The sequence below is a fragment of the Siphateles boraxobius genome, unplaced genomic scaffold (genome assembly GCF_051911475.1).
Source record: "Siphateles boraxobius isolate OS27281-9 unplaced genomic scaffold, OSU_SipBor_1 6, whole genome shotgun sequence".
NCBI classification, from domain to species: domain Eukaryota; kingdom Metazoa; phylum Chordata; class Actinopteri; order Cypriniformes; family Leuciscidae; genus Siphateles; species Siphateles boraxobius.
Window position 1 is genome coordinate 15,444,687 of NW_027509186.1, and position 24,961 is coordinate 15,469,647.

Genomic DNA, 24,961 nt, shown 5'->3' on the forward strand with positions numbered 1-24,961 from the left:
CCCCCGGGACATATATTGCTCTGATAGACAATATTTTCCCCTGGGACCAAAGAATAATCTGATGCGCCAATCTGGATAGAGGGCGCGATCTGAGTCCCCCTTGTCGGTTCAGATAAGCTACCACTGATGTATTGTCCGATCGTACTAGGACATGGTAACCCTTGATGTCTGGAAGGAAGCTCCTCAGAGCCCTGAACACAGCCAACATCTCCAGGCAATTTATATGCCAAGAATGATGATGGTCCTGCCACAGACCCCTGGCAAAGCGGCCGTCCATGACCGCGCCCCAGCCAGTGAGGGAGGCGTCTGTCGAAACGGTTTTCCGGCGACACGACGCTCCTAACACTGGCCCTTGGGACAGGAACCAAGGTTTCTTCCATATTAATAGAGAACGAAGGCATCTGCGCGTTACTCTGATTATACGAAATGGATTCCCCTTGGGGGAAAACCCCTTGGCTTTCAGCCACCACTGGAGGGGCCTCATATGTAGAAGGCCCAAAGGTATAATGTTGGATGCCGCTGCCATGAGGCCCAGCATCCTTTGAAACCTCTTCACAGTGATGGGCTGGCCTAGCTTTATCCCAGAAACCATTGTCAGGATGGACTCGATTCGTGCGGGAGACATGTGTGCCCGCATCGTAACCGAATTCCATACCACGCCCAAAAACGTTGTTTTCTGAGCTGGTTCCAACACGCTTTTTTTCGTGTTGAGTCTCAACCCCAATTCCTGAATGTGGCCAAGGACGACATCTCGATGCCGAACCGCCATTTCCCGAGACTGGGCCAATATGAGCCAGTCGTCGATATAATTCAGTATACGGATGCCCTGAAGTCTTAATGGAGCCAGAGCTGCATCCATACACTTCGTGAACGTGCGGGGAGAGAGTGCTAGGCCGAACGGAAGAACCCGACACTGATATGCTTCGCCCCCGAAAGCAAACCTTAGGAACCTCCTGTGACACGGAAGGATGGAGACATGAAAATAGGCGTCTTTTAGGTCTATCGTGACAAACCAGTCCTCGGACCTGATTTGATTCACAATGATGGGAATCGTAAGCATTTTGAACCTGAATCTCCTCAGAGACCGATTCAACTGCCTTAGATCCAAAATCGGCCTTAGCCCGCCATCCTTCTTTGGAACTATAAAGTATCGGCTGTAAAACCCGGACTCTCTGTCTGGTGGGGGAACAATTTCTATAGCCCCTTTGACCAGGCGAGCCTGTACTTCTTGTTCCATGACCCGAGCCTGTTCTGGAACCACTGTAGTCGGCACCACCCCTGCAAACCTGGGAGGTCGGTGACCAAACTGCAGTCTGTATCCTTTTTCTATTATATTCAGGACCCATAGAGAAATATTTGGAAGAAGGCGCCACCCCTCTACAAAATTTACTAAGGGAACCAGCCTCTCGAGACTGGCCTCGGGTGTTTCTCGAGCACTGTTCTCGACCCTCTGACACAGCGAACTGGCAGGAAGCGGACAAGAACGATTTTGTGACCATAGTCGGTGCTCTCTTGCAAGCTTTTGGGGCGAACGTCACGGTGTGCGTTCGCTGGAAATCGATGCGACCCGAAGCGTCCAGGACGGCGGGACAACATCTCTTTCCAGAGGGCTCCGTTGTGAAAACAACCTCGGTTGCTCCCTCACGGGGGGGACAGCCCTCAGAGGTCCTACCAGATTGGCTAGGACCTCTTTCCTGAAGCCCTCTTTGCCTGAATGACGGCCCTCAAGTCGCCCTTCTGGCCAGAGGATTTAGAGTGAGAACGTTTCCTCTGTTGCCAAGCTCCCGAGGGAGGGGCTCGAGAGGAAACGCTCTCCTTTTGCTCCAGGCGATGGGAGGAGCTGGCTGACGGCTGAGGCTGGCCACTTGGACCAGCCCTCCTAGACCTAGATCTAGATCGGCGAGGAAGATACTGCTGAAAAGCTGCTGACTGTTTTTTCGCCTCCTGAAACCTGTCGACAACGGTGTTTACTGCGTCGCCGAACAGGCCAGAAGGCGATAACGGGGCATCCAACAAAAATGATCTGTCCTTATCCTTAATACCGGACAGATTAAGCCATAGATGCCTCTCTGTGGCCACCAAAGCTGCCATGGAGCGGCCAATAGCACGGGCCGTCTCCCTAGTGGCTCGGAGAGATAAATCAGTTGCTCTTCTAAGTTCCGCAATATCTTCGGGTGTTGGGCCCTCACCCTCATCTAGGTCTTTTAGGATATCGGCCTGGTACGCCTGCAAGATTGCCATAGAGTGCAGGGACGCACCAGCCCGACCAGCCGCCATATAAGCCCTGCCCACCATCGCAGAAGTGTCCCTGCATGGTTTGCTGGGCAGCGCCGGGGCTTTAAGCGAAGATGCCGCTTCGGGAGAAAGATAGCTCGCTAAAGCTTCCTCCACCCGCGGCATCTTGCCATACCCCGACTCTCTCGCACCCACCACATTACTATAATCACATAACGTAGGTGATGAAATACGAGATGAGTGGGGCTTTTCCCAGGATCTCGAGATCTCTTTATGAAGATCCGGGAAAAAAGGCAAGCCCCGGCGCTGAGGCTGTGAGCGATGCTGCAGGAATCTCTCGTCTAACTTGCTCTGACGAGAATCATCCTGCTTATCTTGTGGCCAACTAATATTGAGTCTGGCCACAGCACGCGTCACAACCTCCACTAACTCCTCATACGCGGGAACATGAGTCGGCGAGTGTGACTCATGTTCCCCGCTCCCGATGCTGATCACATCCACTTCCTCGGAAGCGGATAGTTCAAGCACCGGGCACTCGTCACGGGCAGAAGAAGCCGCAGCGCGGGCTTCTGCATCATGAGCGAGTGTTATAGAATCCACAGATGATGCACGAGAAAGTGCCTCAGCAGTCTCGTTCTCATCTGCGAGATCCTTTTGCGATCCCCACGATCTAAGCCTCCGCGCCGCCTCAACGGACGCGGGACCTGAACCGCAAGGATCGCGAGCCTGGCCATCTTTATCAAAAACAGCCAAGCGGGAGCGCAGCACTCTCAATGGGAGTGCTTCACAATGTGTACAGGGATCACAGGCAGCTCCCTCGAGAGCTGCCTGTGCGTGCTGCACTCCCAAACAATTCACACATAGTGGATGCGTGTCCCCACCCGTGATAAATCTAGGACAGGGGTGCACACATCTAGTGAATTGCTCACTCGCCATACTTTCACTTTCAAACAGACAATACAACACCAAATAAGACAGACAGTTTTCAACAGATAGCGCTTGCTGAAGAGCGAAAGCTGGTATGTGTTTGCATCAGCGCCGTTTTTATACATCCGGTTATGCCGTCACATGTTACGTCACGACGCAACACCAATCAGGATTGGATTAGTTTCATTCATACTTCAGAGGCGCACGCTTAGGGAGCGTCCCCAAAGAGTCGTTTTCAACGACGCAGTGCGAGTTCCCTCGAAAGGGAACAGACTGCTCTCTGCTTATGAAATGAAATGTGCATTTCTCTCTGGTGCATTCACTAGCCTACTGCGAAGATCGCGAGTCAGCATCGTCAACTTCATCTTGACTTTATTAATAAACAATCAACATGTCTCCTTGCTATATTTGACATATTCATAATCATTGCTTTTGCCGGTTCTTTGTGACAGCTTTTAGGTGCTTTATCGGCAGCGCCGCCGCCCTTACATGAACGCGTCACCACCGCATCAAAAACATGATTGCGTGATGAAAACATGAAAAATACCACATAAACATAGCCTAACTGTTTAGAAAGAAAACACAGAACGAATAGCCTAATGCGCATACGTCCATCTCGCGGTCTTCTTCATGCCATCTTCACCATTAGCCGCTTTTCCTCTGGCCAGCGTGAGCACAGAGGCCGAAATCATACTTCACGGCACTCCTGTAAAAAATAAATCGCTATACAAATATAAGAGGACGCTGCCATTTAGTCTTTAATTACAGACTTGGACACCACACGCGGCTATTGACTGACCACGAACAGGCAATTTAACCTACTTGCATGTTTCATTCGTTAATGTCTGGAGGTCTTGCTGTTTTTTTTGCTGTTTTTTTTTTTTTTTTTTTTTTTTTTTACAATTAAAACTAAAAGTCTGTTGTAACGCAAGCCTTACTGAACATGTACCGAGTAAAATATTACTTAAAATTGATTAGTAATGCCTTACACTACTGCGTTACAGCAAAACGTAATATGTTACTGTAATGCATTACTTTTGTAACGCGTTACTCCCAACACTGGCAGTAATGTAATCTGGCCTGCCATCTCTGTTTCTGTTTGTTCCAGCGCAGGGCGCACACGTGTTCTACGTGACTACGTTCATTTTAATTCAGTACTCAATTTTTTTTAATGCAAATTAATTAAACTGAAAAGTAACTCGCATTACTTTTATTAAAAAGTAACTCAAATATTAATGTGTAAATTTAATGAATAAGTAATGCATTACTTTACTCGTTACTCCAGAATAGTAATATTATTACGTAACGCACGTTACTTGTAACGCGTTACCCCCAACACTGGTCGCCTGTCAGGACATATACTTCTGGACTGGTTATCTTTGCCCGCATCTCTCGCAATGTATGAACAGCACTACTGTATAGTAAAATCATAGACAGTAAAATAAAAGGACACACTTGATTTCAACGGAGAAAACTGAAGCCCATTAGAAGCACTCACTTCCTGATGGCTGAGCGACTGCACACGCTCAATCTGAGCTTGACAACGTAGATGTGATGTGAGCAACCTGTCTGACAGTTGTAAATCTTCTAGTGCCAAGACAAATCTGAATCACCTAATTATTTCCAATTCCTCAAAAACGTTGAAATATTTTGTCCCTTTGCTTTTATGGACTCTCTATCTATGGGCTTCTCTCTTGACTTTATGCCTCCATGTCCCCCCGATTGCCTCATAGACAGTAAAAGACTGCCTGCGAGCTTCTCCTCCTGTCTATATGGTAATTTCTCTAGGGTGTGACAGCGAGTCACGTGGTTATGACCCAATCGTTAGCCTATTTTTACAAAAACAGCTTCTACGGGGCCATAACATAAGATATAAAGTAATGGAGCCTTTTATACATTGTCGTGTTTCTTTAGAAATAAATAATGGACAAATGAAGTATTTGGACGCCTCAGATGCAAAGTTATTCACTGTCAAAGTGACGCCAAAATGAATGGGAGTCAATGGAATGCTAACAGCAGGTGATGGTCTGCTAAATGGCGGCCCCCAGGGAGGCTTCAGTTTCCGGCTGATGGATTACCCCCTTGAGTAAAATTCCATGACATCCCTAGTCCAGACATTCACTGCTGTATCACTCCGCATTTTCTGACATGAATATTCCATTCATTCATAACGAGACAACAGCAATTTTAACAACGGGTTATATTTGACAGCTACTGAGTAAGAAAATAGAGTAAAAGAAGTAGCCTAAGGTGATTGCTCCAAATAACATGAGAATGAGCGAATTTGCAAATAATTTGTGCACACATGGTCACTTTTACTCAGCTTGGCTGCAGCAGTGTGCCTATTGTTTTTGCATGGCATAGGCAATGATTCTCCACAAGATTGAGATAACATGACGCAGACAACCATTTTGTTTGAAAATAAACCCAAAACAATGTTTGCTTTCCATAACATTGAAAGTGTCATGAGAATATATAAGTAATCTAAAAGTAATTTAGGATTGGTTTAATATTAAGTGACAGATGTGTCACAGGCCGGGGTGGCCCCCGTGTCACACACCACCCCTATGAAGCGTACAACCTCGAGGAGTTACCCAAAGACACCACGAGACCAGACAAGGTAATCAGTATAAAACGTTGTATTTTATTGAATTAAAATAGGCTAAATCCTAGACTAAAAACACAGGCTGATCCGACTCTCTTCTTCGTCAGGCTGCGTAGAAAGTTCACACAGCGATTCCTCTTCGGACAGCCACGGGTAAGTAACGGAGCAGACACTGGAAAGGGATTCACAAAGCGGTTCCTCTTCGGACAGCCAGAGGTAAGTAACGGAGCAGACACTGGAAAGGGATTCACAAAGCGGTTCCTCTTCGGACAGCCAGAGGTAAGTAATGGTGCAGACACTGGTAAGGAATTCACACAGCGGTTCCTCTTCGGACAGCCAGAGGTAAGTAATGGAGCAGACACTGGTACGGAACTCACACAGCAGTTCCTCTTCGGGCAGCCAGAGGTAAGTAATGGAGGAGACACTGGTACGGAATTCACACGGTGGTCCCTCTTCGGACAGCCAGAGGTAAGTAATGGAGCAAGCACTGGAAAGGGATTCACAGCGGTTCCTTTTCGGCCAGCCAGAGGTGAGTAATGGAGCAGACACTGGTAAGGAATTCACACGGCGGTTCCCCTTCAGTGTGGACAGCTCAATAGACAGATAATGCTACCTCTTCGAGTCAGGGGATCAAACAGCAATGCATGAATGTTCAACAAATCCTCTTCAAATCAGACAGTAATCAAGTACTCACGCCAGGGATCCTCTTCAGTGTGAACAGCTCAATAGACAGATAATGCTTCCTCTTTGAGTCAGGAAATCAAACAGCAATGCATGAATATTCAACGAATCCTCTTCAAATCAGACAGTAATCAAGTACTCACGCCAGGGATCCTCTTCAGTGTGAACAGCTCATTAGACAGATAATGCTTCCTCTTCAGGTCAGGGAATCGAACAGCAGTGCAGGAATATTAAACAAATCCTCTTCAAATCAGACAGTAATCAGGTACTCACGCCAGGGATCCTCTTCAGTGTCAACAGCTCAATAGACATATAATGCCTCCTCTTCGAGTCAGGGAATCAAACAGCAATGCATGATTATTCAACAAATCCTCTTCAAATCAGACAGTATGGAGCTGCAGTCCTGTACAGCATACACTCAAAACACAGCAGTTGGTTAGTTTCAATTCAATTTCTAAATCAACAAGTCTGCCAACTGGGAACACGGGCAGACACAAAATTACAATGTCCACACCTGTGCATTCATCAATCACTTCAAATGGTCAAACGTGTTCATGTCACACTAAGCACTGCAACTCACAACAACTCACAGTGAATAAGGTCTCCACTCGCGGTCCCAGCCGACTCCCTCCTCTCAATATGACGAAACGGTACATCCAAAAATGTGTGGGAAGTGTACTATGAACCAGAGGTGTGGACTCGAGTCATGTGACTTGGACTCGAGTCATGAATTTGATGACTGCAGACTCGACTCGACAAAATGTACAAAGACTTGCAACTCGACTTGGACTTTAACATCAATGACTCGTGACTTCACTTGGACTTGCGCCTTTTGACTCGAGAAGACTTGCTACTTCCCATGAAAACTGGGGGAAAAAAATGTTCACACGGCCATGCCGCTCTCAGTTTATCTGCATCTGTGAAAAAAATGTGCACCACCTGTATGCATGCAGAGAGCACGCACGCTGCCTGCACGACATCCAAGCACTGTAGTCCCACGTTGTTTTGATTCGACAGCATCTAAGCAGGCACATTGCAAGACAACCAATGAAGCGCAACAAGCAACAACGTGCCAGTTGGCAAAATGATACCGAAGATAGTTTCGTTTGGCTATAAAAATTATGAGGTAGTCGACAAAAAACGAGTTGCAATAATGAGTAACCAACATGCAAAACATGCAGATTACAAACGGAGCTGCCACAACGTCCAACTTTGTTCGACACCTGAAATTGCACAAAGAAAGGTAAGTTTTGAACGAATGCTAAGCACCTTATCGGATTTACCCTAACTTACTAGCTAGCTGCTGCATATTTAACTGTATCAACGAGACAGTAAACGCACGTCTCCCTTGCTGGTTCATGCTTACAAAAATATGGATATGAAAATGTGCAATGTTCTAGTGCAATATGGTGTTGAAATACAAGCATTTTTTTGTGAAAATTTATTTGTGAAAGTATTTGATTAATGTCATTGTATAAAAAGAGGTTTAAATAAATACAAATCTTACAGACATACATGATTTGTATACATTGTATTTCTGTGGTAAGAGGACTTGAAATGACTCGAAACTAAAATGGTAGGACTTTGGACTCAACTTGAGACTTGTTGGCTTTGACACAGACACTCGTTCCCTCGATATTGACCGAGGGAGCGAGTCTCCTTCATATGTACACTTCAGGCAGTTCCATATACCACAATGCAACACGATTGTGACGTCACCGCCGATCTCGTCTAATCACCACCACCACAAACAACTCTATGATATATTAGTTGGATTTTTTAAATATAAAACAACCCAAACACACCTATATATATTTGGATGCTGCATTAAACAAATTCTTAAAGGGAAAAAAATTGTAAATAATCAATCAACTCCATAGCTGATTCCAAGTGATCAAGGGCTTAGGACGTTCCAGTTCAGCCCATTACAGTTTCCGCCAGAAGTGTACACTCGTGCAACGTAAGCAATGACGCACATCCGAGTGAACGAGACGGAGGGAAGTTGACGAGTGAAGGGCATGTCAATTCTGGACTGGAACGCAGCCCTGGAACCGGCCTGGTGTTACATTGAAATTGCTCCCACAGGGAAACAACATGGAAAAAAATAGTTCCGCTTCACGTCACCCCGTGACAGATGTTATAGTGAGACTTAACTGAAATCGACTTTTCTGTATTCATTTACTTATTCAGGGTGTTGCAGGAGCCAGTTCAATGCAGTTGCAGGAGTGAAAAGCATAGTGTCAGTGAGAGTCAGGATGATTGCTCCATCTCTCAAAAATCTCAATATTTTATACATCCAAAGTCAGACAGTCACAGCCTAGATATTTTTTTCTCTAACCACCCCCCCAAAAAAAGAAAATATATATTTGTCTCTGCAGAGAGTGTTCAATTGTAAAGATGGCACCAATCGTAAATGGCTCACATATTGTGGGGAGAATAATACATTGTATTGTTCAGTGTGTTAAGCATTTTCCAGGCCAGATGAAAGAAGTCAATTCATAAGTGGGATTCAGGACTGGAAGCATGTCGGACAAAGAGTAGAAGAGCATGAAAGGAGCAACATTCAGAGAGTTTGTGCAGAAGACTATTTTTTAAGTGCATCTAAAGCTGATATAGCCAGTTTGCTACAGGGTCCCCCAAATAGAGTCCCACAGAGTTCAAGTCAAAAGAGACGGCAGGTGTTGGAACGTTTTGTTGATATAGTGAAGCTTATTGGCAAAAGAGGACTTAGCTTCAGAGGGACACAGTCTGAAGCTGCTTACACCCTGGAGGACAACAGCATTGATAATGGGAACTTTTTGGAGTTGGTCATTTTACTTGGGAAATATGATGTATGCATGAAGGAACATCTCACAGAGTGCATAGAGAAAAGTAAGAAGATGCATCAGACACAAAAAAAAGGTCGCAGATCTCTTTTGACATTTTTGTCTTATTCAGGAAACCATTGCAAAAGAGGTTAATGAAGCTGGGATGTTTTCTGCGCAGATTGACACAACACAACACATTACATCCTATGAGCAGTGCTCTATCGTTCTGATGTACATCAAAGACACAGTCCAGGAAAGGCTATTTGCAGTGGTGAAGTGTGAAGCGTCCACTGGCCAATATTTTGTTCAGATGCTCATAGATGGTATGGAAAAATCCAATTAGAAAATCAGTAACTGCATCAGTAATGCAACCGATGGTAAACTTGAAGTGGTGGAAACACCAGAGAAAAAGAAAAGAGAGAATATGATGAGCCCTGTTGAAAGGACTAGTGATGAGAGCTTTACAGATGCAAACAGTGCTTACAAAGCGAAGATACATAACCAGCTCATGGACACATCCACAGAGAGCAGGGGTTTTTGGTGGTTCCCTCTAGGCAGACTTGGCTATCCTGGATCCCAGGAATTTTCCTGAAGTCTCTTCATCTGGTTTGCCTTATTCTGCATTTCAGGAACTGAGTAAATGCTTGCTCAGATTTTACAACAGGGCAAATCCTGTCCATTTGCAAAGTGAGTTAAAGTGCCTTGCAGTCCAGTAGCCAAGACTTAAACAATCTGTATTTGAAGAGTAGGCTACAAGGTCAGGACAGCAGAGGATAATTCTGGTGTTTGGGAGGAGGAGGGAGAAATACAAAATAGCGCCTGCAAAAACTGCCCAACCTGTTGCTATCAACTCCTCACAAGATTCAACCTCCTGACCGATGTCTATCACATAATTGGATTGGCATACCAATTCCTGCTGACTATGCCTGTGACACAGATAGCTTGTGAGATACGTTTTTTCCATCTTGAAATTCATCAAGAATCACCTAAGATGCACACATTCCCAGGAACACTTGGAAGCATTCATGCTCATGGCCACGGAGAAAGACATTATCATGTCCCTTGACAGTGACACTGTCATGGACCGAGTAGCTGAGAAAAGTTACCTGTTGAAGAAGCTTTTACTCCCCCAACATTAATTGCAAACACACAGAAAGATGGCACACACACACACACACACACACACACACACACACACACACACACACACACACACACACACACACAGTTTAGTTCATACAATAATACATTTATTTCAATCACCATGGCTTTTTCTGATGTTATTTTCCATAAATGCGATACATTGACTGCTGTAATATTGTGAGATAGTAGCGACTGTTTGTAGTTCTGGTGGGGCCTGTTTGGGGTAACATCCAGGGCAGTTTTTACTCCCAGTCCCTCCCTGAACACACAAAACCTGTGCATCATGCATTCAAATAACCACAGCGATTTGAGTGACAATCAGTCCTTCATATAATTAAAGAGAAATATTGTCTATCAGTGTCGCTGAGATGAGCATTTACCAAAGTCCTTCCCATTTCGTGCATTAATCACTACAGCTTTTAACTTTTCTTCACACGTTTTCTTCACACAGAAAGTACATGCGTTAAATCTGCGTCGATGACTTACTGAGGCGATCAGAATTCTGCGCTTTCTGCACTTTATTTCAAGCGTGCATGCACCATAGACAGTAAAAGAAATGGACACAGCGACCCCATTGATTTCAACGGAGAAAACTGAAGCCCGATTATTGCACTTCCTTCCCGATGGCTGAGCGACTGCGCAGGCTCAAACTGAGCTTGATGACAGTCTGACAGTTGTAAATATTCTAGTAGCTGTGCCAAGACAAATCTGAATCACCTAATTCTTCAAACACATTGTTGAAATATTTTGTCCTGTTGCTTTTATGGACTCTCTATCTATGGGCTTCTCCCTTGACTTTATGCCTCTATGTCCTCCGATTGCCTCATAGACAGTAAAAGATTGCCTGCGAGCTTCTCTATATAGCTAATTTTGCCCTTCATGACAACTGTTGGGTGGGGGGGGGGGGGTGATTTTTCTATAACTCTTCCGTTTAAATTATATTAAGCCTTAAAGTTCTGCATAATTAAGGGAGTGGCCACTTGAGTGACAGGTGGATTGCCACTGCTGTCACTACTAGCCATTTGTCTGCTCTCTGTTAGCCGTCAGTCACCTTAGCTAATCCCAGCTGCTGAATTTGCCATCTCTGCCGTGTTTGTGATTTTTTCGGGATTATTTCATACAATTTAATACACGCATTATACCTTCGCCCGCGCCTTTGGATTCTGTCGCCGTCGAGTATCGAGAGAACAACTAGCGCTATTTTTCAGTTGTTTTCCTCTGTGAACATGCACTCATGGATGTCTGACTCTTTCGTTGCTTTTTGAAGTTTTTAGATATAGAGGCTACACTCGTTTTGCGGTACCGTGCTCTCACGGAAAAGATAGACTATACATGCTTATTTAACTTTTTAGTGTTAAATAAAAAGTACCGTCAGATGAAATCCTGCAAGTATTAGTGCTTTCCCCCTGTCATGCAATAAATGCACATCCTTGAATGAGCGCCTATTTCTAGCGCATTTGCTTGAAGTTCTTAGGTAAAATCTATGGTTAAACCCAATTTGAGAGGCGGCCAAAATAAAGCCGAATAAAGAATAAATCTCTACGAACTTGACGTGCGATGCCGCGCTGACTGACATGTAAGCGCATGAATCACTATCACACGCACATTCTCAGAGCAATATTGTAAGTTACTGCATAATACATTTTCAACTAGCAGAATAATACAGCATCAGGACACACATAGTCTCACTTTTAGCTATGTCTTTTAACTATTTCTATGTCTTGTACTATTTCGAAGGGCAAAAACATGAACTTTAACTATTGGCTTTACATCATCAAGTCAGCTTTCACTTTAGGGTGAGGCCCTGTATGGTCGCACACTTGGTACTGCAGTGCCAATAGGATATAGCATTAGCTCCTTAGCCTGAGCAAACTCAATCATGTCGAGCTAGGCGGCAACTAGGCACCTCAGCTCCCCCCACACACGGTGACGCGAGGACAAGATGGCGACGGCCGGCTCCGCCCACTTTAGGCTTCAAAAATGCTCTTCAGAAACCTACGGTGATGTAATGGACAGTATTTTTTTACAGTCTATGGTTTGGACTCATTATGTCATCAGCCCTATTCGGACAGTAATTGTTTCTCATGTGGATGTCCGTAAAAATAAATTTGCATGTCACCTCAGTGATAAATCTCATGCATTCAGATGACGATTTATTTACAGCGAGTTTTGTGATCCTAACCCGGGAACGCGCTGCTCAAGTGGTCAGTGGCATGATTGTCTGCTGTAAATAAAATGTCATATGCTTGGAATAATAAGTTCAAATTTAACTTAATAATAGGAAAATAGCCTAATGTCCTATTTGTTATTTGATTATTTAAATCTCCTTTTTAAAAATATAATATAGGCTACGCACTGTAATAATTATCTGTATTGTAATTTATCTAAAAATGATGGATATCATTATAAAAATGTAACATGAGGTAAACACAAAGCTGCGGGTTTATTTTTTTTTATGTAGGGTTTATAGCCGAATTGCTGCCATAATAACGGCCCATTTCAAATGTTTGCGTGCTTTTCTATGGAGTTTCCTTTGTGACTTTTTTATTCAATCAAACATACTCATAAAAAAACTAATTATTTTGTAATACAAACAAAAAGATTGCTTAAAAGTCTTGATAACAAAATGATGTGCAGTACCTGTAAATCTTTGAAAACCTTTATTTTTCTTTGTGGATTTTGTGCACTTAATGCATCTGAAGCTTAACATTTATGATAATCTTTGAAAAAAAATGACGGTTGTGTATCAAAAAGATTTTCAGTTGAGCAACATTCAAAGCATGCAACATGCAACTCCAAGTTCTTATGTTGTCTTTTGCTATTAGCCTACAATTTAAAAGCTATTTTAATAATATACAGACAACTTTGGGAGACAGAATAAAAACTTAATAATATATTTTTAAATATTTATTTAAACATGGAATCATACACATTTAAAAAGCTTAATCTCAGTCATTCATGAGAAACGAACAGTTCTATGTCATATAATGTCAACAACAACTTATCTTTGAGATTTTGGAGAAATATGCCTTTATTGTAGGTGTGTTGTCTTCCAACGCTTCCTACAGGACCAGGTCTGTAATAGTTCAGGTAAACACAGAGTACTGAGAAACAAATGCTACAAAAACGATTATTAATTATTTATAAAATATATACAAGTAGTTTACGCTTAACTTCGTTCAACTTTATTACCTGTTTGAAATAAATAATCCATAAAACAAAACGCGATCTGAGGCGCTCACGCTAATAATTTCTGTTCCACTTGCCTGTAGTATTGGTCGCCCAGCCCACGATGGTCACGTGAATATTCATGGTAGCTCCACCCGTATGGGATTACCTTTTTCGCTTTTAATATTGAACGTAACTTTTCAAGAAATTAATGAGAATATAAACTGGAACTGAATAAAATGTCTTTGAAACCGAAAAAAAAAGAAAATCGCAGGCAAAATTTTTGGCTTCGTTTTTAATACACTGCATGTTTTACTACCTGTTTTTTTCTCTTTCTTTCGCTGATCTGTACTTACAAATACGCTTCCAGAATTTCCATTTACGCTTCTGAACTTTTCGTTTACGCTCCCTGAGTTTTCGTTTGCCATTCTGGCACATAACTACGGTGGCCGAGAGAGCGCACCCTGCTGCAACCTAAAGAAGACGCATGCAAAAAGAAAAAAACGCATGCAAATAGAAAAAAACGCATGCAAAAAGAAAAAAACGTATGCAAATAGAAAAAAACACCAGCAAATTAAGAAAACATCTTCATCAGTTTCACAGCACACGTGTACTCCAAATACTCACAACACAACCAAATACAGAAACGCGCTGCAAGTAACTCAGACCACAACGAAAATGTTTCCGGGGGTACCAAATAAGTGACGAACCCGGCTGGGACGTGCTTCCAGCAAAGAACTGACAAGAAGTGAAAGCCTATTTTTTTTTTATATAAATAAACTATAATATTAAAATAATATTGTAATATATTGTGTATAGAAATAATATTATAATATTATATTGTAATAGTATACTTTTTATAGTTCTTCTACTCTTTGCTTACAGCTCAAAATTCTACTTTATTTTATTTTATTTATTTTAACTTTTTTTTCCGCAAAACATACAGAGATTAATTTTTTATGACAACTTGTATACAATATACAATGCATTAACAATATTTTCAATGTCATCAGAAATGAGAAAAGAACAATGAGCTGAAAACTAAAATAAATAAAAAAGATAGAGAAGAAGAACATGAAGGAAAGATATTAATCTTTACATCAATTACACCAGAGCCATTCTCTCTATGGCTCTGAGTTACACTATACAAATTTTTTCATGTTATGTTTAAATTTTCAAAAAGAAAAGTTTCATAAGAAGGTGTAGGTAATGTAGGGTCCAATGTTTTAAAGTTGAGACACTGACACACAGATATATAACGGATATATACAACGCATATTTTAACAGTTTTTTTGTAAAGTAAAAATAAAATTATTTGCAACCGTTATGTTAACAGCATTATATTTCTGTCCTCAGAACAGCTATTCAGCTGATGGACAACGTGCTGCGTTGTCGTGGGAACATCCCAGGTGAAAATAATTACGTTTGAAGTTGTCTTTCACTGCTCCCTTCATCAAGTGCATTCCAAACGGCTACATAAATGGCACACTAGTGCCATGCTCACTCCAAAGTCCCACTTGAAGAGCTCTGCCGTCTGCCCTTGTAAGGGAGTAGGGCATAGGGATGCTCACGTGCAATAAGCACGTCCCAGCCGGGTTCGTCACTTATTTGGTTCCCTCGGAAACATTACTTGCAGCGCGTTTCTATATTTGGTTGTGTTGTGAAGTTTTGCAGCGCGTTTCTGTATTTGGTTGTGTTGTGAGCTTTTGCAGCGCGTTTCTGTATTTTGTTGTGTTGTGAGTATTTGGAGCACACGTGTGTTGTGAAACTGATGAAGATGTTTTCTTAATTTGCGGGTGTTTTTTTATTTGCATGCGTTTTTTTCTATTTGCATGCGTTTTTTTTGTATTTGCATGTGTTTTTTTCTAATTGCATGCGTTTTTTTCTATTTGCATGTGTCTTCTTTAGGTTGCAGCACGTTGAGCTCTGTCGGCCACCGTACATTACTCTCGTGAGGGCGGGGCCAACAGCGGTGTGTTCTCATTGGCTACTGAGTTTTTGATTGACAAATTCTTGACCTGGAAGTGAAGACTTCAGTGTTGTGTTTACATGTGAGCGTCTGTAAGCGGCTTCCTATTTCATATTAGTGATATAAAGTTAGTTTATAAAGGAGTTTTGTTTTTTTAATTTATCTGTATTTAACTTTGTCAGCATTTCAGGAGCAGCATTTGTGTACGAGAGAGAAAATTAATGTCTAGAGGTATAATTGTAGTATGAATGATGAGTAATGTCAGAGACTACCGTAACGCCAAAGATGGCGGTTGTATGCACATGTCCCGTCCCTTCCGCTGGAAAGCCAATCGTCTGCTTTTAACAGTCAAGCTGGGAAAAATTTAAGCCTATCGTCTGGTTCCACTGACGCTTGCGCACAGTTGAGGTTTGCGACAGCGGGAAATATTTACTGTTTGAAAAGGCGGCAGATTTGATATGCAGTGTGTATGTGTGCATTGTGTAAATATCAGACATCCCAAGTCTCCCGGAAGTTCCGGGAATCTCCCGCAGATTGATAGCGGCTCCCTGATGTCCGCAAATTAGTTAAAATCTCCCGGAATCTAGAGCGAGCAAGCAAGAGCTCGCACATACTGTGCTTCAAACCGCGTAGCGCACGCACGACAGAGAGGGAGAGAAGCCTTGCGCATGCGTAGTAAAAGTATAACCTGTGGGGAAAAAGGCGTTTTAAACCTTATTTTGGGGCAAAGTCATCAAACTTTTTCAGCGATTTTTATCATATTTTACTGCAGTTTCTATACATGCAGTTTTTATGTCCAGGTGACCAGTGAAAGTGCATTTCTGACTCTCTGCCCATTCATTTAGATAGGAGCCTGGTCTTGTTAGTCCGAAATAGCTGCCCGGAGGCGTTGCCAAGATGGCGGCCGAGTGGCATGACTTGCCTAAAAGGCCTTTGGTAATGTCCTATTCTTTCAGAGAATATTCGTTTGTTCCTGATAATGTAAAATGTTTAGTTTTTTTCCGCAACTATGACGACTTCCGCTACTGAGAAACCCGAAAATGTGAAAAGGGTCTATTGCTTACATAAAGCAGATGACGAAATAACGACAAGGAAGAGCAAAAAGTGAAGAAAAAAAACAGTAATGAGACATAGGCCTACGTGATACATTGCATGAAACAGCAAAACCAATGTTACTCGTGTAAGGAGCAGAAACTTCCAGACAAGTGTGTTGAGGCAAGTAGCTAAACTCGGTGGCCCTCCAGGAACAGGTTTGGACATCCATCCTCTTGCCTGCTCATAACCCTTCTTTTTCCAGTTATATTCCTCTGACCTTTTCTCATTTGTAACATTCCTCAGACATCTCACTTTCTTGTCTTTCTTCAAATCTCCCTCTTACTCATTCCTCCCCCATCATGGGTGTATACTTCCGTCCTGCTGGCTACAAGTCGCTTGGTGTTCCTTTAATACCATATTTTATCAAAAACACATAGGACATTATCCCTCACTCCCTCTCTAAACTAGCTGTCATCAGATCAACTCAATTCAATATCAGCAGGTATTCTGAAGAAAAAAAAACTATTTTTGGACATCCCTAGTTTTTGGAACTTAATTGCTGATGAAGCAGATGAAATGTTGATAGCAGGAAATACAGTGTTCTGTCAAGCACATCCTAACAATGAAAATGCCTCTTTAGATATCTTAACAACTTGAATTTCTAGCAGACAAATATGGGAATAATATGTATATGCAATCGGGATCTGAGATACAATAAAATACTGTGGACACTTAAGCCGCCTGTATTTTTCATTGTTTTAAAAACAGCACAAGCATAATTATTTTTTCAAGCAATACATTTCACAAAAACATTAATTTGGCTTTTATTCAAAAGGTATGATTTGTGGATTGATTAAGTGCTTCGTTTTTTTCAGTGTAGTTGGAATCCCAAGAGAGTCACACCAACAGAAAAATGTATGAAGCATAAAACAATGTTAAAGTCAATACAAACTACAGACTCAGAAACTTTATATATTTAATTTTCTGAAATAAACTTCCTAAGGCCTATAAGATTATAACTTTTTTTTGTGAAATTCAGAAACTTTTTTTTTTTACATTGTTACATCAATGTACATCAGTTTTACATTGTTGTCATTAAAAAAAAAAAACATAAAAAACAATGTTGAACAGAGTGAGAGAGAAAATAGGTGGAGCAAGATTGAGAAATGATGCGAACTGGATTCAAATTCAGAGCACATGTTCTAACTTCTATGGTACGGCTCTGTTGATTTAACATTTTCATCAGACATTTCCATATAGGTCATCATCATAATCATAACCCTTAGAGGAAAATTTAAAGAGATACAAAGATCAGTCAATAGCATATTAATCACAGAAATCGATTGTGTTTTCCTATGCTATAAGAAATTATATGAAGTGATAAATGTACTCACGTGGTAGGTTTTCGACTCACTGAGATGCATAGGGGAAAAAAGATTGTAAAATCGCATATTTTATTCAACAGTATTGTGCTGTGTATTGTGAATATAATTAATTTAGACCTTGAGGGACTCATATGTGGTTAAAATGCACTGTACCTCTTTGGTGATGGAATATGAGGTTTGGAAAAGGCTTGTTTCCTGATGCCGCTTTGGTCATTTGTATATGAACACGTTTTTAAAAAGTATACCGATTTTTTTTTCTTTTTAGAGTAAAATAATGACCTGTATTCTCTCAAATTTGCATTGGTTCTGGGTGATTGGTGTCTGAGAGAGAGAGAGAGAGAGAGAGAGAGAATTTGAATTTGAATGCTCTTTATTACAAATCTACATAAAACAATTCACAAGGTATAAATTAAACAGAGAATAAACTTACAGTAAATGTGTAAAAAATAATTCATCTTCAATCATAGAACACAAAGCTCCTTTACTACACCATTTCAGTTCAAATGTAATAAGATCATCCATAGATTTATAAAAATTAAAATCAATCAACACTCTAGACTTTATAAGATTTGGAAACAACACAGTAACATTATGTCCAGGCCTCTGTTCAATCATGTTTTTTCTGCTTGAATAGATAGCAAGTTTAGCTTGACCCAAAATAAAATTTACTAATTGGCAATCAATCCGTCTTTTCTGTACATATTTTGCACCCAAAACAAATATTTCCTTAGAAAAAGTTTCATTAAAAGCATCAAAAAGATTTCTTAATACACCAAATAAGGGCTTTAATCTACAACACTCCATAAAAGCATGAAAAACAGTCTCTCTTTTAAAACAAAAAGGACATTCAGAGCTCACCTCAGGATTTAAAACAGAAATAAAAGCATTGACCGCTATTGCCCCATGGAGAACTCTCCATTGTATATCACCTACTCTCTTTTGTAACGGTGGCTTATACAGGACTCTCCATTCAGGCTTAACATCATCATCCAACTTTAAAAAAGACCGCCATGGTGTATCCACTTTGTCATTTAAAACTTTCTTGTTAAAAACCCAAACACAAGCTTTGTACAAAACTTTCCCTGTAACTGAAAAGAAATCCAAGCACAAAGATTTTCCAGTTTTTAAAAACAAACCCATACACTCATCAAGTTTGGGAGACAGATATATAGTGGGAAAAGGATCTTCAGTATTTGGAGTCTCTACTCCTGTACAATAGTCTGTTAGTAATTGTCTCTCTTCCTTTGAAAGAGAAGACTGCCATTTCGCCATCAATTGAGCAACTATTCGAGTTGAAGAAATTCCCAGATGAGAAGCGGTTTCGTCAATGTTCGTGAAATTAGGTCCAACCACATTTAGCAAAATTCTTAAGGTGGTGATCCTAGCTTTGCAAAGGATATTATTTAGTCCAGGAAAACTGTGTCCAACAGCAGAAATATCCAAGCGTGCTCCATATACTATGGGTTCGTTTAACAACCAGAAGATTGACTTCATACATGGTGTCCTTTGTTGATTAAAAAGACTCCACACTTTAAAAAGATTTCGATAAAAGATTGGCATATTGGAGGCATCCAGTTTTAGAGGGTCTAACAAGAAGAGAGATGTGTCCATCTGTAGGCCTCCCAGACTCCGTAAAATAGCACATGCAGTCACTCTCCAACCACAGTCACATGACCCCGAAAGAAACCTTTGTATAAATTGCAAACGGAAAGCTGCTGTTCTGCTTTGCAAGTTTATCAGCCCCTGTCCACCTTCTTCTTTAGACAAATATAAAATGCTCTTTGTAATCCAGTGTAATTTATGCCAGAAAAAATCCACCAGTAAGGCTTGAATTTCAATCAACATTTTCACAGGTGGATCTATACATGCAAGCTTATGCCAAAGAGAGGATGCAATTAAATTATTGATAATTAAAGTACGCCCTTTATAGGACATGTTCGGGGCCAGCCATTTCCATCTAGCTAATCGACCTTTAATTTTTTCAACAATCCCTTCCCAGTTTTTCTGTACTGTGTCCTCATCTCCTAAAAAAACTCCCAAGTATTTTAAACCTCCTTTACTCCAAAATAAACCATCAGGAAGGCTTAGTTCCTCTCCAGTCCACTTTCCACATATTAAAGCTTCACTTTTGTTCCAGTTTATTTTAGCAGAAGATAAAACTCTAAAATCTTCAAGTAATTTCTTTAAAATCTCTATATCTTTTTGACTATTGACTATTACAATCACATCATCAGCATAAGCGGATAAATGAATGTTACAGTTAAAACCAGGTATATTTACACCAGTCAAATTTACTCTTATCTGCTGCAATAACGGTTCAATGGCTAATGAGTAGAGCATTCCTGATAGCGAGCAACCTTGCCTAACACCTCTGCCAACCTTGAAAGGAGTGCATAAGCCACCGTTCACTTTCAGCACACTCTCAACATCAGTATACAGTATCTTAATCATATCCACGTAATCTTGGCAGAAACCAAAAGCTGCTAAAGTTTTCCATAGGTAATTATGTTCAACTCTATCGAACGCTTTCTCTTGATCTAGAGAAAGCAACGCACAGTCTAAATTAAACAGCTTGGAGACTTCTAGAATATCCCGTACTAAAGAAATATTATCAAAAATGGACCTACCAGGTATGCAGTAGCTCTGGTCCGGATGAACAACTTGCTCCATTACATCTACCATTCTATTTGCCAAACTTTTTGAGAGCAGTTTGTAATCTGTGCAAAGCAGCGACACAGGGCGCCAGTTCTTAATCTCCGTCAGGTCTCCTTTTTTCGGGAGGAGTGTAAGAACTGCTCTACGGCAGCTCAACGGCAGCCGCCCTTCCGCCAAGCTTTCATTGAGCACCGCGAGCAAATCCTCCCCCAACACTGTCCAGAAAGACTTATAAAAGTCTACTGGAAGACCATCGATGCCAGGAGCCTTCCCGGACTCCATGCCCTGAAGGGCCTTGTACAACTCCTCTAGGCTCATGGCCTTACGGAGTTTCATATTGGCATCCTCAGACACCTGTGCCAGGTTTCCAAAAAAGACATTGTCAGTGTCAGGCTCTGCAACACATTCACAGCTGTAAAGCTTCTCATAAAAACAAACTGCTCTCTTTCTAATATCAATGGGATCGGATAATAACATACCAGATTCGGAGCGTAGTGCGTGAATTAATCTTTTCTGTCCATTCTTTTTTTCCAAGTTAAAGAAATATTTCGTTGGAGCATCCAATTGGTCAACATTCTGAAAACGGGACCGAACCAGAGCTCCTTGCACCTTAACTGCTAAAAGATCACCAAGTTGAGTTTTTTTCATTGTAAGAGCTTCCAAAACATCCCCCCCACCAGTTGATTCAGCTAACTCCTGTAATTTGACTATTGATGTCTCCAAGTTCTTCATAGATTTAGATAACTGTAGAGTAATATTTCGAGTATGCTGTTGACAAAACTGTTTCACTTGAACTTTACCAAAATCCCACCACTGCCTCAATGACTGGAATGTATTCTTTGTAGCTCTAAATGTTTCCCAAAAAAATTTGAAATTTTCCTTAAATTTTTTATCATTTAGCAAAGAACTGTTAAAATGCCAATAAGCACTATTTTGTCTAATAGAGTTCAAAATAAAAGAACAACACACCATGCTATGGTCAGAAAAACTAACAGGGACAATAAAACATTTGCTAAAAATACCACATTGATGTTTAAAACCATAAAATCTATCCAACCTAGCAAAAGAAAAAACATTGTCACGGGTATGAGACCATGTATACTGTCTTAAATTACCATTAACATGTCTCCATATATCGCACAACTCATTTGTTTTAATTACTTGGATAAGTCTCTTCCGAGATGGCTCATGGGGCTCAATGTGATTCCTATCAATAGTTTGTTCAGTGCAATTAAAATCTCCTCCCAGAAACAAAAACTCTTCACTGTCACACTTTTGCAAGGTTAAATTGAGAGTATTTAAAAACAGCATTCTTTCAACTCCTGAGGTTGGGACATAAACACAAATAAAAACAAAGACATGATTTTCAAACAAAGCTCTAACCTTTAAGAGTCTACCTTTTATAATCTCTTCAACCTCATACGAAATAGGTTTGAAATTTTTAGAAAATAAAACGGCAACTCCTCCACTGCTAGCAGTGTTGTGACTTAAAATAGAGATGCCATCCCATTCTCTTTCCCAATCTGCAGCATTCTTGGAATCACTGTGAGTTTCTTGAAGAAAAAAAATGTCTATTTTTTTCTGTATAGACATTTCATATAACATTATTCTTTTTTTCACATCTCTTGCTCCATTTACATTGACTGAGGCAACACTAACTTCACCCATAGAGAATAAATAACAAACCAGAAAAAACAAACCACTGATTATCATTAAATTAGCTTTTTCCACCACCATCATTGTCTATTTCAGTATTGAGTTTTCTCACCAGCTTCTTTAACCTGTAAATTTCCTTGTTGGCAAAAAAACCTTCAGCCATCAGACACCTTGTCTTCTCAATAAACTGTTTAAGGTCAGGAAAATACTCGTTCACTCGTACCCCTCTTCTATTTTTCGTCGCTTTAAGAAACAGTTTTATATCTTCCACTTCATAATTGCGACTCACGCATTCACTCTGTGAAAGAGAGATACTACAGTCTGATTCACTGCCACTCTCTGTGTCTACCTGATCCTCACATTCACCTACATCTGTTCTTTTTACAGGTCTCAAGTCACAAGTATTATCACTCTTCCTTCTTTTTAACGGTACCTTAAACAATGTATGTTCTGCCTCAATGTCAATGCCATCATTCTCACATAACTGCTCAATCAAAGGCTGTCTTTCTCCCTCGCACTGTGGGATCATCTCAGACACCTTATCGTTACTCTCCGAACAAGTGACTATTCGATTTGTCACACTGAGTCCATCGTCAAAAGATCCAATGGACTCCGCATCAACTATTGTTTTGTTCAACGACCCTTTCTTTAAAATAGTCTCAGCATTACCCTGAATTATCGCTTGCGGCTCTGTTGCGATCGCCTCGGGTTCCGCTCGTTCTGCCGCGATCGCGTCTGGCTCTGTACTGTCAGTTTCAAAGGGTTGATCTGTCGCGTGTGGCGGGACAGTTACATCATTTATAATTTGCTCTGTTACTACGGTTTCCCTTTTATCAGGGCAATCACGAATCAAATGTCCCACTTTACTGCAACCAAAACATTTCATTTTCCCCGTCGTTGCAAACACAACATAGTCAAAGTCGTCGATTCGGAATTTAAACGTAAGGTCTAGTTCAGCGTCGTCTTTCACAATCATGTAAGCGAAACGCCTAAATGAAACTATATGTTTTAACAATGGAGATCCACTGCCAATCGGTATTTTCTTTATTGGAGACACTAATTTGCCATGACGGGAAAGAGATTGTGTTAGTAGTTGGTCACTAATAAACGGAGGAATATTAGACAATGTCACTTTTTTAGATGGCATTGATAAAGGGAGAACAGGTGTAAACAAACCATCAATAATGATCCCACGCTCAACTAACTCATTTGCTTTGTCTATATTATTTAAAAATATAACATTAGCATTGTTCATTTTTGAGGCTGACAAAATGCACTCATGGCCCACAACTTCACCTATTGCTAAACAACAATCCTCCACACTCACAGCAGCCGCCACCTTAACTGCATGACGCCGCGTGAGTGCGTTCAAAACTCGCGAATCCGGGACCGCCATATGCTTCCTCAAGGGCAGGTAGCACACGGCCCGGATTAGAACAACAAAAAACGACTAAACTAACTAAACAAAACAGAAACAAAGAAAAAAGGAAAAGATAAAAAAATAGCTGAGGGTGAAAAACTAGTTTTAGGCACGGCAGCCACAAAATTACATTCACACTCAAACAACGCTCAAAACTCACCACACGCTCTCCACACTCACCCAGCAAACGCTCACGCATGCGCACGAGAGAGAGAGAGAGAGAGAGAGAGAGAGAGAGAGAGAGAGAGAGAGAGAGAGAGAGAGAGAGAGAGAGAGAGAGAGAGAGAGAGAATAAAGTTTTACCAGATTGGAGGATTTTATCATTTAATAATGAAACTCATGACAAATAAATGAACAGAAAATGTAAATATTGATTACCTAGAAAATCGGCTCCAGATGCTCCGTCTTTTGAGAGTTGTGATGTTTAAATAGTCATGTAGTGTTTAAATAGCATGATAACAACAATAATTTGCACTTAGATTATGCCTTTTTTATTTTTGTAATATTATAATTATATGTTTAGCCTGCCTTTATTCAGGCTTCGGTGGTCTTTCAGGAGCATTTTCAGTGTACCTGTAGATAGTTCCCAGCACTAGTTAGTGCATTGGACAGATTTGGACCAGTAACAATCAACACTAACCAAACTTTTTCTTGTTTTTTGCATTTTACTTACCCGATATCACTCCGGTTTCCCCTATTATTCCAAGCTGCTCTTCCTTCAGACATATTAAAATGACTTGGGGTGAGGGAGGGGGGGGGGGGGGGGGGGGGGGGGGTAGATTTAGCCTTATGATTTTAAATTTAGCCTTATGTACAAATACAAAGACACAAATATAAGTTCAGTAAAGAAATCTCCAACCTTGAGAATCTGTTCCAAACTGATCTCCTACATAGGGTTAAAATTTGAGCTTTTAACATGAATTAATGAATGAACACTGATTAAATGAGTGCAATATGTCCTACATACCTTGGCTCAGATCGTGACCCTTGCATATCATGAGGAGTTTTTCTACAATCAATAATGACAGTGTGATAGTGAGAAGTTGTTAGTGCTGACTGATAAAAACAGCAATTAGTGACACATCCATTACAAATAAATTTAACTGGAGCATTCATAGCATTAAGTCTGACGAGGATAGAATTGATATCATTGTACTTGGTATGTCTTCGTGAATTGAAAGATACCAGTAATATGATTCTTTCAAAAGTTATATGAAAAAAAATTGGAAAAAGAAATTGGTAGGTATTGCTTTGCCCAAACTTCTCAAGTACCAT

At 40.9% G+C, this 24,961-nt stretch overlaps 1 protein-coding gene and 1 long non-coding RNA gene across 3 annotated transcripts in view; both read right to left on the reverse strand.

Annotated features, from left to right (window-relative positions):
- The window catches only part of LOC143715923 (sialic acid-binding Ig-like lectin 14), a 98,585-nt gene that overhangs the window by 30,265 nt on the left and 43,359 nt on the right, over positions 1-24,961 (reverse strand). Inside the window, exons 12-14 of one of the 2 annotated variants that reach the window (XM_077207825.1) lie at positions 18,109-18,138; positions 17,965-17,983; positions 17,013-17,851 (exon numbers count right to left, since the gene is read on the reverse strand). The exons of the other annotated variant lie outside the window; for it this stretch is intronic. Of the exons in view, the coding sequence (XP_077063940.1) occupies positions 17,813-17,851; positions 17,965-17,983; positions 18,109-18,138 (88 nt within the window). The 3' untranslated portion in view covers positions 17,013-17,812. Of the gene's footprint in view, positions 1-17,012; positions 17,852-17,964; positions 17,984-18,108; positions 18,139-24,961 lie in introns of those variants that run through there. 2 annotated transcript variants of the gene reach the window in all.
- On the reverse strand, positions 24,215-24,785 carry LOC143715924 (uncharacterized). The gene is made up of 4 exons (XR_013195919.1): positions 24,654-24,785; positions 24,546-24,572; positions 24,360-24,402; positions 24,215-24,259 (listed from the first exon to the last, which is right to left on the reverse strand). It is a non-coding gene; the product is annotated as an uncharacterized LOC143715924 (long non-coding RNA).